The sequence below is a fragment of the Macrobrachium nipponense genome, chromosome 37 (genome assembly GCF_015104395.2).
Source record: "Macrobrachium nipponense isolate FS-2020 chromosome 37, ASM1510439v2, whole genome shotgun sequence".
NCBI lineage: Eukaryota > Metazoa > Arthropoda > Malacostraca > Decapoda > Palaemonidae > Macrobrachium > Macrobrachium nipponense.
The window spans coordinates 20,001,444-20,019,524 of record NC_061097.1 but is presented as its reverse complement, the minus strand read 5'-3'; the positions used below and the strand labels follow the sequence as shown (position 1 = coordinate 20,019,524).

General features: G+C 38.5%; 1 protein-coding gene across 8 annotated transcripts in view; it reads left to right on the top strand.

Moving 5' to 3' along the window:
- LOC135209062 (atrial natriuretic peptide-converting enzyme-like) overlaps nt 1–17,419 on the top strand; it is a 1,031,477-nt gene extending 1,014,058 nt beyond the window's left edge. For 3 of the 8 annotated variants that reach the window (XM_064241639.1, XM_064241637.1, XM_064241638.1), the window contains 6 exons: nt 5,391–5,548; nt 6,261–6,444; nt 7,990–8,134; nt 11,443–11,560; nt 12,594–12,712; nt 13,440–17,417. In XM_064241639.1, the coding sequence (XP_064097709.1) occupies nt 5,391–5,548; nt 6,261–6,444; nt 7,990–8,134; nt 11,443–11,560; nt 12,594–12,712; nt 13,440–13,622 (907 nt within the window). In that variant the 3' untranslated portion in view covers nt 13,623–17,417. Of the gene's footprint in view, nt 1–5,390; nt 5,549–6,260; nt 6,445–7,989; nt 8,135–11,442; nt 11,561–12,593; nt 12,713–13,439 lie in introns of all 8 variants that reach the window. The other 5 variants (XM_064241636.1, XM_064241633.1, XM_064241635.1 and 2 more) reach the window with 3 other exon arrangements.
- The last annotated feature ends 662 nt before the right edge of the window (nt 17,420–18,081 follow it).

Genomic DNA, 18,081 nt, shown 5'->3' with positions numbered 1-18,081 from the left:
CGCGTGTGTCTGCATGTATATGTTTGACGACTTAGGTACTTAAGGATATAGCTCACGTCCTATACGGCACATATTCGTAGACATATAAGTAAATACGAGACCTCGCTCCAATAAAATGTTTCTCCTCTGACCAGAGAAAATCCTTATTTCCTTCTCGTTTCAACCCAAAAATTGTCCAAACTTGGTCTGCCTTCATTCATCATTCTCCAGCCTCCAACTCCTTTTTTTTCTCTCTCTTTTTTTTTATTTTTCTTCTCACGTTTTTCTTTTATTCGAGGCTCATTAAAGTTGCGGGCGCCTTCCTTCAGCCTCAAACGGTATATTAGCTTTCCAAACAGATCGCGTTTCATTCGACCGAAACAGAGATCGCTTGAGGTCCTCCTCCTTTGATGAATACGAAGTGTTCTCATGTTTGCGCTCGAACGGTAAAAATCCAAGTTATTGACAAGCGTAGCTTGCAGAGAGGTTTGATATATGCACGCATGTGTGTATGTGTATGTTTATGTATCAAGCAGTTTTTCCTTGCGAGACCTTGCTTCTAAATCTTATATTGCATCCATGTCATCATTCATTTCCGAACTCCTATAGTCGATTAATCTGCATTTTATTTCCTTCTTTTAAAATGTATTATCCAGTTTCCTGAATAATCTGAAGAAATCAGATTTTTTACATAAGCACAGAAATCTCCTTGATCGGAAAAGCACTTCACAGTAAGATGTCACAAAAGTACTTTGAAGTTATACATTTTAATACTGAACAAAGTTGTCAACCAAACAGAAAGAAAATTTTGGAATGGCAATACTCATTTATATTAATTAGAATGCTGTAATATTTCTGTCTAATAATGACCTGTTAGGCCGAAATTTTATAGGCTTGGAAAAAGACATCATTATGAATTGTGTTCCCCATTACTAATGAACTTTCTCCCTTACCATATGAGTAATGACTAGCTTCCATTATTAATTGAATTACTTTTGTAATTACTGGCATAGCCTCCATTCCACTGGAACTTAGTCTCATCCATATAACCTAAGACTCGCTACGTAGGGACGTGCACCCTTTTTTTAAATCTACTCTGTAGCTAAGTTGGCCCATTGATTTGCAAATTAAACCCCTTTTAACCTATCGGAATTAGCTTAGATTTATTTAGACCCTTTTTATGTAACTTGAGAAAATTTTGATTTAGTATTACATATCTTCCTCTTCTTCTTTCCTACCGTTATCCCCACATTAAAGGGTCGGTTGCCTGATGCGCCTTCTCCACTACCTTCTATCAAAGGTTATCATCCTCCACCAACGTCAGGCATGGTTTATTGTTTGGCAAAGGGGTTTTACGGTCGCATGCCCTTCCAGTCATCAACCACAGTTATTGGCGGTGGGCGTAGCCTTTTACTTAAAAGTAAGACTGCAAGGCAGCAGTTTCTACAGTTACTGGCGGTGGGCCTAGCCTTTTACTTAAAAGTAAGCCTGCAAGGCAACAGTTTCCTCAGTTATTGGCGGTGGGCCTATCCATTTACTTAAAAGTAAGACTGCAAGGCAACAGTTTCCACAGTTATTGGCGGTGGGCCTATCCATTTACTTAAAAGTAAGACTGCAAGGCAGTAGTTTCCACAGTTATTGGCGGTGGGTCTAGCCTTTTACTTAAAAGTTAAACTGCAAGGCAGTAGCTTCCACAGTTACTGGCGGTGGGTCTAGCCTTTTACTTAAAAGTAAAACTGCAAGGCAGTGGTTTCCACAGTTATTGGCGGTGGGTCTAGCCTTTTACTTAAAAGTAAAACTGCAAGGCAGTGGTTTCCACAGTTATTGGCGGTGGGTCTAGCCTTTTACTTAAAAGTAAAACTGCAAGGCAGTAGTTTCCACAGTTATTGGCGGTGGGTCTAGCCTTTTACTTAAAAGTAAACCTGCAAGGCAGTAGTTTCCACAGTTATTGGCGGTGGGTCTAGCCTTTTACTTAAAAGTAAAACTGCAAGGCAGTGGTTTCCACAGTTATTGGCGTTGGGACTAGCCTTTTACTTAAAAGTAAAACTGCAAGGCAGTAGTTTCCACAGTTACTGGCGGTGGGTCTAGCCTTTTACTTAAAAGTAAAACTGCAAGGCGGTAGTTTCCACAGTTATTGGCGGTGGGCCTAGCCTTTTACTAAAAAGTCCACCTGCAAGGCAGCAGTTTCCGCAGTTATCGGCGTTGGGCCTAGCCTTTTACTTAAAAATAAAACTGCAAGGCAGCAGTTTCCACAGTTATTGGTGGTGGGTGTAGCCTTTTACTAAAATGTAAGACTGCAAGGCAGCAGCTGTCCTTTTAGTCGCCTTTTATGACTCGCAGGACCTACGGTGGTAGTATTCTCACACCCCTACCATAGGGACAATACGTATCTTCCTATTATGATGCCATTTGTAGCCTGCATACATCAAGACCTAGTACTATACACTTTACACCAATTACTATATAAAAAAAATCCTCCCACTTAACCATAATCCTGATGCGATCGTTTATATAATTTAGATTCACAAGTGTATAACACTCTCATTTATACCCATTATTGTATAATTTGGGACAATTGCAAACTGCGTATAATTTTGTGAGAATTTCTCGCTGTAGCATCTGATTTTAATTACTCCTGCCCCGGTTAATGTAAAGATTCTTTCTTGATTTGTTTGATTATTCCTTCTCTCTCTCTCTCTCTCTCTCTCTCTCTCTCTCTCTCTCTCTCTCTCTTCCCTTCTCATAGTTATATTCTCCATTTTAACCCTCTTGAATGGAACAAAATTTGCGATGTATTTCCCCTTTATACATCTCGGTGACCGAGAAAGAGAGAGAGAGAGAGAGAGAGAGAAGAGAGAGAGAGATTGAAGTTAACAGAAAGAGAGGAATTTGTACAATTATAAAATAAAAGAGACAGACCAACAAAACAGCTTAAGGATATTATAATAAAATAATAAAATCAAACGAGAGAGAGAGAGAGAGAGAGAGAGAGAGTTCAGCAGTAGTAGTACATCAACGGGAGGGAGACCCTGATCATTTCCTTCTGTCGGGGAGGGAGGGCCGAACCGCTCCTGAAAAAGGGGTGGTAGGGGGCGGCGGCGCTCTGAGGATGTGAGTGCAAAAAGGGCGTCGAGGGAAGGACGCAGTCCTGACCCATTCTTCTCGCCCTTATCAAAATTGAATTTTGACGAAGCTCCCATCGGCATCCTTTTCGATAGGAGAGAGAGAGAGAGAGAGAGAGAGAGAGAGAGAGAGAGAGAGAGAGGAGAATGGGAGGGAAGACTCGCAGGGTCGAGGAAGGGAAGGAAACAGTAGGATTCCTATAGGGGCCGTTTAGGGTCGCCATTGAGGATATGAGAAGGAAGAGGTGGAATAACGAGAAAGTTGGGAAAGGAAGCAAGAATCAGGATACCCGTAAGATAAATAGATCTTGTTCAAGGACAGGAAAGATTCCTACTAAGGGGTCAAGAGTAGACATTCGAGGACTGGAGAGAGGAGTGTGTGGTACCTATCAAAATATGAATGATGGGGTAGAAGGATACCAAGAAGGAAAGGGAAGGTATCGTCGTCTCTTTCCATCCCTCCTGTTCCATCGCCCCCTTCCTGATGTACTTCCTTTGTGGGGGGGGGGGGGGGTGGGGGGGGGGGGGGGGGGGCGTTTTAATGGTCTTAGCGTGCCGCTAATTTGGGCTACTGTATCAAAGTCTTCGCGCGCCCTTGGCTGTTATTGAATGGAGCGAGGAACCGACACTGAAGGATTTGAGAACCTCCGGAGATCCCTTTTGGGGAGACTCCGTGGCTAACTCCTGAACCTGATTAGAGACTCAGGAAGGCTGCCGGAGCCAAGACAAGCTACGACCGTTTTTGGAAATAGTATTTAGCAATGCCGCTTCGCTGGAAGAGAGTTTAAAAGCCATATATGACAACAAGCGTGGTTCTCTGAGGCAAGAGTTTTGATCACGTCTTTCGTACATATGTCTGTTTATATAAATGATAAAAACGAAATTTAAGTTCCATCGGAAGGGAAAGTTCCATTTTATAAACTTTTGTAATCTTAAATACTTTTTGAACTTTTCCATTTTGTAAACTTTCATAATCTTAAATACTTTTTGAACTTTTCCATTTTGTAAACTTTTATAATCTTAAATACATTTTGATCTTATGTCAATATTGAACCGACGATTTTAATTTTCACATTTCTGTTGGTGTTGTTGTTGTTGTTGTTGTTGTTGTAGAAGATTAAACTGGCCGTGTGCCAGCACGGGCTCTTGCTCATAGAGCAGCCCGTAACAAGCACGTTTCTCTTCATTATTTACGACACCACTCCTTCCCAACCGACGCCCTTTCTTCCCTGATGGCCTCCGATGACCACGGTTGTTTTGAGTCCAACGTCAAGAAATCAATTAGTCATTCAGTCGTCCCCAAGATGCAAAGATACCCCAGCTCCTTCCTGTAGTTTCTGAGATTCGTACCAATCAAACAGGTCGTCCTGACTGAGTCACTTCCAAATTTTTCAAAGCCTTTGTACTTCAGCTCTCCTTTGATTTTCTTCCCTTCTCTTCCATTCTTTCTTAAAACTTAACTTCTTCCCGCCTTCATTCATCATTTCTTCAGTCTGCTTTCGAGCTCCTTTATTCCTCTATTTATCCACTCATTCATTCATTCCATTGCATTTTTTTTTTTAGTTTTGCCATCCTCCTCCTTATTCCCTTGCCCTCCTCCCCTGAGAATTCCTCACCTCTTTCAGAATCATTACTCCTATACCTCCTCAGCCTTCTTTCAACATTATCTATTCCTCCTCCTCCTCCTCCTCCTCCTCCCTTTATCCCTTTTGTCACTGAGACTTTACAACAATGTTCTCCTCATCTTGGACTGAGTCAACCCGTTGAACTTTCTAATTGCATTACGACCTCATTTGCAGCGATGGATCATTTTTAATTACGTCTTTCCCAAGGTAAGCTAATTATACTAACACCACCTCCCCCTCCCAACTCCTCTCTCCCCTTCTACTGAGTATCCCCTACCCTTTCTTTGAGGGCTTCAGGAGAAGATGGGAAGGACGTTTGTCAAGGCATCCCCCGCCCCCCTTTGAGGAGACAAGGGAAGGATTCGGGGGTTAATCAAGGACACTCTCTCTCTCTCTCTCTCTCTCTCTCTATCTTAAAATTACATGCATCTGTCTATCTATGTATATTTATTATTATTTAATTGTCAGCCAGACTTGAGACTGCAGAAACTTCTTTGTATTATTGACATAACTATTTGCTTTTTTATTAAATGGAAGGAAAAATATTAGACGTCCATCACCAGTAGAAATGAATGACTCCACCGAGGAATTTTTCCTTTTCTCACTTAATCTCATACTATGAATAATATTCACGCCTCTACATTTATCCTTTCGTCTCCTTCAGCGGAGTGGAACTCGTGGAAGTTGTGACGGAAGATGTGTTCGATCACGTCCCTGGCTTAGGCTACGTGCAGATCACAGACGTGTACTCCACGAACATCACCTTCGAACCTGTCAACTGTACACGACGGACTGTGGTGTACATAGCATGTTCAGAATTAGGTGAGCTGCATGTTACTTATCAACGCTTCTTCACAGGTTGATTGAAGGTCATAAAATAAGATAGTTTTGTCATAAAGTAAGAGAGTTTTGTCAGTGAAATATTTGCTTTGCATCAGAAGATTGCAAACTGGGTTCGAAAGAAGCCTATATAAGAACTTACCTTTTTTTGTTTTTAATGAGAATGCACTTCGCAATCTGCGATCAATTTTATCCTATGGTCATTTTCGAAATAACAAAAATGTAATTAAAAGCAATTTTGTGTATTTCGTCATTTGTGATGACGCACATCTTATTAAGAGCATTAAGTACCGTTTTAGTACATTAGTCATAAAGTTTAGGTTGTTATCATAAACAACTTGTGCATTATATTCAAGTAGAAACATCAGCATTCAATTGGAATTGGCTCTCTCTCTCTCTCTCTCTCTCTCTCTCTCTCTCTCTCTCTCTCTATATAATATATATATATATATATATATATTATTAATATATTATATATGTTATGATATATATATATATATATATATATATATATATACATATATATATATATATATATATATATATATTATATATATATATATATATATATATACATAGATGTGCTTGTAAATTACATAGTGAATCAAAATCCCACATTGCGGAGATAGTGTAGTTCACTTCGTTCCCCAAATCCACACGACTTTTCCGTAATGAGTAACGCTGCCCCCTACAGCATGCGGGGTCCGTCCGCTGTACCTGCCCCCTCAGCATAAGGTGGTCGAAAACAGCGTCGTCCGGACAGTGGGCAGCGGAGACTGGCCGTGGGCCGCGGCGCTGTTGAAGGACGGCGTCCACGCCTGTGACGCCACTCTGATCCATCCCTCCTGGCTCCTCACTACGTCACTGTGTTTCCAAGGGTAAGTGTCGAGGTGCCATTTTGTTTATCTCCTTCACTTCTTTTATAATATCTCCTTTTGCCTTCGGTGATTGATGTTATTCTGTTTTCGATTTCTACAGCTTTAATTCTTTATATCCATGTATGTTTCCACATGGAATCATTTTAGATTATTTTGTTGTCGACAAATGATATGCGGTTCCCATTTTCCTCATTTATTCATATATGCTTGGATATTATTTTCATTAATATTGGGACAGCCTTAGATTTGTTTCACTTTGTAAGGATGTTCAATTTTCACATTATAAATTGTGTACCCGTGAGTTTTTCTCGTAACCTAATCGTAGTTTATTATTTTTTTCATCGATTGATAATATTCGCTTTTCAGTTTTAATAGATACAAAAACCGGGATCTGTTTTAATTCACGATGTAATTTCATTCATTTTCGATTTTCACATTGTAATTCGTAATTTTCTCTAGTTTTTCTTATAAAATTATCATAGATTATTTATTCATCAGTTCTTATTTTATACTGGGTACATTATTTTTATTCATGATTGTTTTTGTTTGTAACAATATTCTTGGCTTATTTTTACTTGAATACTATTCAGCTTTTGTGTTAATTCATGCAACGTAAATCCTTTATATCAATGTTATGTCTGATGGTTAATCTTCGATTTTTCTTCAGCGGTGTTATTCAGTTTTCAGCTTCTACAACAGATTTTATTCATCCTTGATTGCTCTTGTTTGTATAAAGTAACGGTCATTAACTCTGTTTTTTTATCTGTGTTTTTCAATTATCAGTTTCAACAAGATATATTCCATGTGCTTGATTGTTTTCCAGTAGAGTATTACATTCATTTCGCTTTATTGATGTCATTCAATTTTCAATTCCAGCACAGATTCTTTGTGTCCTTGATTTTTTCGTATAAAGGCACAATCCTGGATTCCTTTTCTTCACTGATATCAGTCAGTTTTCAATTGTTACAACACGAATTTTATACATGTGTTTTTTTCCAACAGAATAACCATAAATTCTTTTTTCCTCAGTGATGTTATTCAGTCCTCAACTTCTACAACATCATGATACTTTATGCCCTTGTTTCTTCCAGTAGAATAATATTTTTTGCTTCAGGAATGTTATTCGATTTTCAACTTTTGTATGTACGTTGTTTATATCATTGTTTCCTGATTGAGTGATCTAAAATTTTACATTTTACTTTGAAGACGTTATTCATTTTCCAATTTTTTAACATGAATTCTTTAGACTCTTCAAGTTTTTTGTTGAATAGTGTGTAAAAGCATGAGCATAGCATTTCCTCCCACGTTCCCTTTGCACTGATGTTCATAAGTGTTCATTGTTGAAATATAACTTCTTTAAATCGTAAAGTCTTTTTAGAATAGCTTGTCAATACAGAAATTTCAAAGCACTCTTCGTGCAATGCTGCTGAATAGACTTGTGATTACAAAAAGCTGTTCCTGATTATGCATTTACCATAACGAAATGCCATTTCCCATGCCCACTCTCTGCCATTATTTGGCGACATACATTGACCTAAATTGAAGGACTTCATTCAGACAAGGTCGAGCCCTTTGGGTCGCGAAGCTCGGTGGCATTCGCATATCATCGAAGGCCCCCTGGGTGCAGGAGCGGCTTATCGTAGGAATGGTGAAGTCCCCTGTGGAAGGAAGTCAGATTGTCCTCATTAAGGTGAGTCTGAAAAGTTCTTGATCATCATCATCATCATCATTACTAACGTTTTTGCGCCAGGTTTGCTTCGTGCCCTTTCTGTCTACTTTCCAGTCGGGGTTGGGCTTGTTTCTGTGTTCTTTTGTCGTGATTTTATGGGTCTTCCCTCTAGTTCTTTTCTTGCTACTTCCCTGTCTACTTCTCCGCTTATTGGTTGCACCTTTCTGCTTCTCACTACGTGACCAAACCATCTCAATATCTGAGGTCTCGGTAAATTTTCCAGCATCCGGAACCCCCACATCTCTGCCACATCAGTGACCACGTCTGTGTTCCATAAAGTAGCACAGGCGTTAAATACGAATCATAGATTATTTCCTTTATTCATAAATGGGATACTTTTGTTTACCAGCCGTGTGACAGTCTCGTTCTTTTTCGTCCAGTTCATTTCATTTTTTTTTTCTCTTTTTTTTTCCTCTCACTCCCTACTCCGCTTACTCTTCTTGGCTTCAATTCTTAGGACCTTTGTGCATCGACCCTCAGCACCCACCTTTAGCTTTATTTCTTTTTTCTTTTAACGTTGATTTCCGGTCCTTTATTCACTCTATTCTTCCGTCTTTTAAACATTCCTAAGACAACTTGTCATGGTTTCGCTCATATCAAGAAGTGTGGTCGTTTTACTCTGGACTGCAGCAGACGCAAATAAACTTCTAGGATAATTTGACAGTACCAGTGATAATATGGTCAAGTTCGTTTACCATTTTCCATTTTCTCTCCGTAGGGGGTTAGTGCCGTCAGTGCACCTCATGCGATGCACTGTAGGCACGACTTAAGGTTCTTTGCAGCGTACCTTAGGCCCCTAGCTGCAACCCCTTTCGTTCATTTTACTGTACCTCCTTTCATATTAACTTTCTTCATCTTACTTCCCACCTTCTCCTAACAATTGATTCATAGTCCAATTGCTTGAGGTTTTCCTCCTTTTGCACATTTTAAACTTTTTACTGTCAATTTCCGTTTCTTTGTTTAATGACCTCATGGGTCCCATTTTCCTGGTTTTTTTTTTTTTTTTTTTTTTTTTTTTTTTTTTTTTTTCAATTAGGGATAATTTACTCAACTGGTGTTTACGTTTAGTCAGAGTAACTACTACCTGAAGAATCTAAGATGCAAGAGATGTAACTTGAAGTCCGAGCACAGATATTCAGATACATTACTACTGACAATGTGCGCTCGATACCACACACTTCTCTTGTAAAAATGACAAAATGTTCTGGGGTAAAAAGGTTATTACTAAATGTGATTTTCGAAAATATTGGCGTATGTGTAAAAATATATAGAGAACCACTGGAAAAAAATTTAAGTTATTTGAAAATGTTATTGGTTATGCATTTGGCATAACTTTTATTTTTGTATTGTGTAAGTACTGGAAAGCAATAAACTAAGCGCTTGATCACTGGATACCCAGACATTCTCGCGATAAATAGTGAATACTTTTTACTTAGTAATAAACCCTGGAATCATGATGATTTCTATTCTACCTAACTTCACCAGTTCATTCAGCGTCCAAGGTTTGTAAGACAAGCTTAAAGTCTTTATTCAATGACACCTTTATACCAGATGGCGAAATATTAAGCTGAATTTTTGCAAAGATTCGAACGCCACTCCTCTCGAACATCGGCCTAAGGTAGGTCACGCGGCAGTCGACGAATCTCGAACGCCGTGAAGTTACTCTGCCGCCGGCGAAGTTGGGGTTTGAAGTTAGGAGTTGCATTCACCAGTCTCTCCCCTCATCAAGTACGGGGTTTGTTGGCTTGTTTGCCTTCGTTACGTAGTATACTCGCAGGATCTGCTGAATCCTGGAACCAGGCTTCGACCCAGTTTGAATCCAAGACCTCGGCTGTTTTGATGATACAGCCTCCCACACGAACGCTAGTGGCGAGATCTACCAAACTTGTACTGTTCTTAAAGCACTAGGAAGGAAAGAAAAAAATGTAGACCTGAATCTTTCTAAGTGGTCTTACTTTTGAGTTTACAGTATTTCGAAACTCTCTCTCTCTCTCTCTCTCTCTCTCTCTCTCTCTCTCTCTCTCTCTCTCTCTCTCTCTCATAGTACGGTGTTGGTAGCGCTCTCGGTTCAACAGAAACCCATCTTGTTCGATTCCTGAACCTGTCTCTGGTATCCTAAGCAGTGAACTGAGTACCTAGGCTCATTCAACTGTTGCGGGTCGAAGGTGGGATTTTAGAGGTAAAAACAAGATATTATAAAAGACGTGCTTTATCAGTGCTCCTTCAAAAAATAGACCGCCATATCATTGCTAAAAAGATAAAAAAGAATTTAAAAAAAGAACTGCTTCCATTCTTGTCTCCCTTGAAAGAAAGAGGAACTTGGTTCTCTCTCTCTCTCTCTCTCTCTCTCTCTCTCTCTCTCTCTCTCTCTCTCTCTCTCCATTTATTGCCTTTCTTATGATGCCTGGTCTAGATCAGGCATTAAGCTGGTTGCACAAGTACTCACTGCATTGAAAAAGCAACCATTTCTGAAGTAATTTACAAAAGAAAGAGAGAAGGGTTTTAGCATCAAATGCAGCGTTTATATAAGATTTTGCTTTATGAAGGAAAATCCTTTTTTACTGTAATTTACATAGTAGGGAAAGTTAGAGAGGTAAAAACCAGCTGCGACTGGAAATATAGTGTTAAAATTTTATAGAACAAAAATTATATGAATATTTTTCTTCCATCTTATTGCGCGAATTGTACAATCAAATGAGCGATGTTTCCCATCGCAAAACATGAGATACAGATTCGAATGTCCTAATTTTTCGTCGATTCTTAATTCCAAGTTATGAAACAAAATTCCATGTCCCACATTTTGTCGCGCTTATACTGTGAGTGTAGATTGCAATTCATTGTGCATGCAACATTATTAAACTCTTGCCGAAAATAGAAGGTATTTGGGGTTGAGGCTTAGACGAACACTTTTCGTAAAAAGTAAATTGACAGGAAGAAATCAAGCATGCCCCTTTGAAGAAAGAAGTGGAATGCAATAGAGAATGCATTTTCAATAAAGCCCACTGAACACGATACATAACTGCTAGAGAAAATACGTACTCATCCAAAGTATTTTTTATAAATAAAGAAATGCCCATTAGAGATGGAAAGCTCCCACAAATATACTGAATGTTTTTACGTAGGTCTGGTATGCGCTGGAGTTTGAAAAGTAAATGCCATGTTTGAAAGTCGGGTATTCTAGGTGATGTCAACCATAGTATGATATTTATTATGAGTTTTATGTTTATGAGTAATTCATTTCTTGTACTATATATATTTCCTCTTCGCAGTTGGCGGATGCAGAAGTTGAGCTCAGTGATTACGTACGTCCAGCCTGTCTAGGATCCCACGGGAATGTCGACATGCTGGCCAAGAGGAAGTGTCGCAGTCTGGGATGGGGTGCTAGACGTAAGTATCCATGATCATGTACGTTGGAGCAAAGTATAGAGTGGAATGGTCTATATACTTTGCTTTGGAGCAGGCAGTTCGCGTGATCATCGACCGCCGCTTCTGACCTCTTTCTCTCAGCAACACGTCTTGATTGGTTGGGTCCACCTCCAAGAGGTCTCTACTAGGCCGCTTTTTAATCCCTGTAATGCCACAGAGCTAGTACGGGCTTAAGGACCTTATTGATCTAAATAACCTACCCAGTCTCTGCTGCTAAGTAGTCCCTCTGCCTCTTAATTTTGACCAGTACTCATCTCCGATGAGCTTAACATAAGTGTCTTCTTTTTAACTTTTTTTGTATTTGAAAAAGATACAGTCGCTCATGTGTATAATTGACCCTTTTACTTAAGAATTTGATCGCCAAGGGCAAAGAGCTTTATTCAATCTTCAGCAAAAAATTTCAGATTCATGCCACATTTTTTTTTTTATCATAAGAAGGCTCAGGCCTTAGAGTCCTTATCATACAGTCTCTAATGTGTATTATTGATCCTTTTACTTAAGAATTTTATCGCCAAAGGCAAAGAGCTTTATTCATTCCTCAAAAAAAGTGTCATGCCACATTTATCCATTATCATAAGAAGGCTCAGGCCATAGAATCCTTATCAGTGCCTGTAGCTGTATATTTCACAAGCCAAATCAAGAAAACGCAATCTTTAGTTCTCTACGAACGTGAAATCTACATGCGACAGGTACTGATAAGGATTCTAAGGCCTGATCTTTCTTATGATAAAAAAAAGAATGTGGCATGAATCTGATATTTTTTTTAAAGAATGAATAAAGCTCTTTGCCCCTGGCGATAAAATTAATGCAATGTCTGAATATTGCTTTGGCCACGTTACAGTTTCAAATTATTATTACTTGACATGCTTATTGTATCAATGCATGTATCTGTCTAATATACGGTAGGGACTCTCAATATTATTATTATTATTATTATTATTATTATTATTATTATTATTATTATTATTATTGGTGTTGTTGATGTTCCGCACAGGTGATCCCTTGGTGGAGTTGTCAGTAAACGTTGTCAGCAAAGACGCCTGTCAGCGAATAGATGGTATCAGAGGAAACACCATTTGTGCACAACAAACTGACAGAACAGATAGATGTCTTGTAAGTATTGTGATCTCTGTCCGTCTATCTATCTACCTTTGCTATGCTAAAAATGAGATTCTCTCTCTCTCTCTCTCTCTCTCTCTCTCTCTCTCTCTCTCTCTCTCTCTCTCTCTCTCTTTGTCATGTGTAGGCTTGAATGCTCTGTTTTGATACTGATACCTCATTGAAATCTCTGAAGTATTCAACTGTTGACGTTTTTATAAGTCTAGCAAAAACTCACTTGAAAGAAATTACGTATTTTCGAAGCAAGAAATTTATGATTTTTTTCATTCATTGTGACTACATTTTTTTATGATTTTGACTCCACCAATACTCGTTTGAATTTCTTCATATCCCCAAAGATCCTCCTTCCGTATTCTTCCTTGACAAGCGCTTGCCATAAGAGAAAAAGATTAATTAAAATCGTAGTCTATCTCACTGCCTTTCGCAAATGCATCCTCTTCGTCCGCTTGTACGAAAGAATCAAAATTCATCCATCTTCTTTTCATCGAATATTGTTCAGCTCATTGATGTGTAAACCATTTTCTCTCGTTTATTTCTTTGTCTTAATTATATGCATATTCAAGGCCATTCGAGCATATTTGTGAATACTGAGATGTTATTTGCATTTCATCTTGCAGAGCAGGGAATGTTTTATTGTATACTTTCGTTTGTGGGTAGGTTCCGTTTTCTGTTGTCCGAGTTGTTCGGGTAAACTTGTAAATAACGAGACGTGTCATTCCAGCTTGCGGAGCAGAGCGGAGCAGGCCTCCTGTGCGAGTGGGCTGGACGGTGGGAGATCGTGGGTGTCGCATCAGCACCAACAGGTTGCACAGAGGGACTACGCCCACGCCTCTACGACGACATCACGCCCACCACCGTCAGGTGGATCAAGAAAACGATCGCAGCATTCCAGAGAGGGTCGTAACCTCTCTTTTTAGGATTCCTACTATCATCATATTTTCCTCTCTAGGAAGAATTCTTTCTGAATCACCTACCTGCCACACATATTTTACATGGAGGTCTTGAAAAAAAAAACATGTTTAAAAAAATGACAAAAAAAAATAACCACGATCTCCAGAAGGCTGTATTCCTTCTACTTTTTTTTTCCTGTAGGAATTAAGACACTTTTGCGCGAGTTTGGACCTTAACTGCGTCGCCCCAAACGCGGCAAAATGAAGATGACAGACAGACACACGCACAAGACGCCCCTCGGAGCTGATGTGAGAACACACAGCTGCTGCTGTTGCTGTCATCACGAAATGCTGATAGATACCGCTGTCCTTTTCCGCCTCTGATTCTCCCTCATGTCTTCCCGTTTTCATTTTTTGGTCTTGAAACAACCATATCAAATACATATCTCACTAATGGTAGTTTTCATTTGGTATCACAAATTATATTTTGAAGAGATTTTATTGTTGGTTTTGTGTAGAGATTTTAAATAAAAAGAGAGTTTAAATCAGCAGTCGGCGAGTATGTAGAAGGCTGGCTGTCTGAGTTTATTGATCTATTGTATAAACAAAATGTTACGTTACGCAAAATGGCACAATTAATGTTATTCCTTATGCTATGAAGCCCCATATCCCCAGTGTTACAAATTCTCATCCATTTCTGTTTTCCATGTAAGAAAAAAAAGGCTACATTATCAGATGTCTCAATCAATTGACAAACCAAACTGAGAGATATGGGCCCCATATTTTACTGTGTCGTGCATAGAAATAGATTAGGCGATAGAAGTGGAAACCCTCCATCTTGGGGTTTCCTCACAGCTTGTGGATGGTGTAAATAATGCAAAGTCTAATTTGCACACTCGTTCGCAATTATTTGGACGGTTGCAACAGTGTGAAAAAAAGCGCGTGTTTTTTCTCCACGGTGGCCCCAGACGCTGCCGTCGCATATAGATGGAGTGTGTGTTAGTAAGCCCTTCCGGGCAAGAGTGATGTATGTATGTGTGTGTGTACGTATGTGCGTGTATGCTATCTCGCTCCATGATTACATGGGCAGTGCATTATGTTCAGTGCATTGCTAAAAAATCCTAGGGCTACTTTTGCTGGTGGTTCCATGTTTATATGTGCTTTTTCGGAACTGTGACAACTACGTCTCTTGATTCATTCACTGCCCGCGAAGAAGAAGAAGAAACCTAAACAAAAGCGAAACCATTTGCGATGAGCATCACTCTCAGTTAACTCGTGCGGTATTCGTGACTCAACAGTGCGTAGTTGTTCGCAACTATCTATCGATAAATGTTGTAAATTATTTTTTTCTCTCTCTTTTGAGTTGCCGTTCCTTTGATGTGTGAGCCGAAATACGGTTGCAGAGTAATTTTTATAATTTCACAATGACCTGTTGTAAAGAAACACATAACGAGAACCTTAGGAGTTTTAAAGCAAAACAAAAAGAGGTGTTTCCATGCTCTGTATGGTCTGTAATTTAGCGCCAAAAACAAGAGAAATCTTTCTTCAAGTTCGGCAAATCACTTTGGGTAAATCGCAACTTCGACCGACAAGTCGGCTGAGCTTGGAAACTAAATGCAGAGGTTTAAAGCGATATTTGAATTACTTGTGGTTTAAGGAAGAGGCACACTGTAGACAAAATGATGGAAGTATCGTTTCTTTGCTTTGGATTTTATAATATTTGGATATTATAAAAAGTATTATTGAACACTTTTGCAAGTATTAAACTTACTATTACTGATACTCTAGTAAAAAGGTATACCAAAAAATTTTAGCACCATAAGCATTACTTCCTTTTCAAGAGTAACAAAGTTATTTTCTTGAAAATGTCCAATAGATATAAATCAACATTTAAATACTCATTAAATGTTGTAGATGAGATCAAACAAAACTGTTTAGAATTCTGAGAACCGCAAATCAGCTGTACTCTTCTAAGAAATGCAAAATAATAATTTTGTTTAGTACAATTTTAGTATTTTATGAAGCTGTGATAATAGAGAAATGCTCACTATTTCAGTGCACGGACATCGAGTTCATTAATATACCCAGTAATGATAAGAAATCAGATACTTTTTGTCTTTGAAGAAGTAAGACGTGCATAACAGCGAGAGTTATTCTATTATGATATAAATGCAGCCTCGCTCTCATAAATTCAACCTTCTTCTGTGTGCAGCAGAAAGGCCACGTTGCTGAAATTAATGACGACGTCTTTGCCACCATCTGTATACCCTTAATATACTACAGAAGGCATTAGGAACTGAGGTATTTTCTAAAAAATTTAAAAGATCACACTTGAACCCTTGGCCAAAACTCCGTATTGAAAACAAACTAAAAAAAAAAAAAATTGCCTAGACCTGAGCATCATACTGAGCTATGAGCACTCACCAGATGTAGGAAACGATAGGTAGGAACCAAGGCGGGTAAATAATGCCTCCTTGGGGTAGGACACTCTAGTCTATACTGCTAGGTGGAATTGTTTTATATGTGTGTTAGTAAAGGGGCAGGACACCTGCCAGTATGCTCCACATACTTTTAAGGAAGCGTGCATGCGTGTGTGTGGTCATTTTTTGGCTGAGTTGAATCGTATCATGTGGAGCTGCGGAGGTTAGGAGATCCTGCCCTGGGAAAATGTAAAAAAAAACTTTATGTAATGTGGCAGTTAAATGTGATGCATAAGATAAATATTTTTGTTGAACTTCTGAATGCATTTATTTATCAAGATATATGTGACATATTTTCATAGACTAAGTCAATTCGCAGGGTGAACATATACAGTTGTCTGGTGGTTAAGGAAACTGCTCTGGAAATTTGGAGATTCAAGAAACTTTTTTTTTTTTCAGGGGTTCGTTTACAAAAAAAATTGTCCTTTGTGAGGTTTCATGTGTTTGCGTGGTTTAGTGTACGATTTTTTAAAAAGTCCTTCTACAGTGTGGTATTTTTTACTGTACCCTCGTCTCGTGTGTTCCATTTTATATTTTCATGATACTGTATAATGAAAAGCTGAAAGGGCAAGTACATGTTGTATCACTGTAGTCAAATGACCTAGAAAATAGATATAAAAGTATAATGAGTATAGAGGAGAGACTGATTCGTCTATCTTCCAGTACAGCAAGAGTTATCGATTAAAAAAAACAGGATTTGCTGGCCAATGACATTACAGCAATGATGAAAACTGCAGTTTTGATTGAAGCAAATATGATCTACTTGTTTGCATATGGGTGAGAAATTGTACAATTCATGTATATACTCTACCACCTTGAATAACGACTGTACGGTAGTTTACTCGATGTAAACAAGCAGTCATTTCTATCAAAACTATTTTGAATGAAACTTATCTATGGAGAAGGACTATTATCCTTTAGCTGTACACAATTATTTCCTCTCTCCTATATGGTATGTAACTAGAATTATCGGTCTGTCTGTGAAGATAGAATCGTGTTGTTAACAAAGCGTTTTGCTGTGGCGCTGTCATTGTGAACGGCTGTGGAATCTTTTAAAAAATGACATTTGTGGTATTTTTCCTGACCAGAGTTGTGTGGAGTGTGTCAGTGATGGAAATGCTTTTTTTATTCTCAATTATTCCCATGGGTCTGACCGTCCTTTTTCCACCAGCGAATGATGTAAGTTTCCAGATAATCTGTCGTGTCCCCCTGCTTCTTCCAGTGAAAGTGTACTACTACCAATGATGGACATGTAACAATTGCTGCCTGCAATGTATAAATAATATTGTAAATTGGTTCATGTATAAATAATATGTTTGATGAAAAAAAAAGTTGTTTCCTTTCATTCCCCAGAAAATATGAAGAGTAAGAATCGATTTTTTTTTAACAATCAATGCTACCAAGAAATTTTGACATTTACAGACTTCATGGAATGAATATCTTCAAAGGAATGACTGTAACCTCGTATTGCCTGATGAGCTTTTCATTCGTAATGTTATAGCATAATACAACCTAACACTGGGATAATGAACTTTGTGAAACTACTGTCTGATATGTTTGATATAACCATTTATACAAAGGCAAATAGAGTCAATGAGAGGTTTGTTTTGAATATCAAGACTGGTCTCAAATTATAATTGGAAAAATACTTGGCGCCTCTCCCTGTTTTAAAAGTGAGGATGAGAGGTGATAGAATTCCATTCTAAAACGTAATTGGTCTATGTAGGAGAAAGGAGAGTGGTATGAATATCTACGTTTGAATAATATCAAGATAAAGAAAGGAAATCAGAGGAAAGTCATCCTCAGCAATGGCTGGGCCATTTCCGCTTGACCAGTTTTAGAACGTATACATTTCCTTCGACTCTTTAATAATCCTTTATTTGTTTGTAAAAGATGTAAATCGTCCTAGCTTCTATGTTTATTATTTTCTTAAATAAAGCTATGATTTAGATCTTGATATGTTATTTGAAGCGTGAAAAAAATAAAAGTAAAG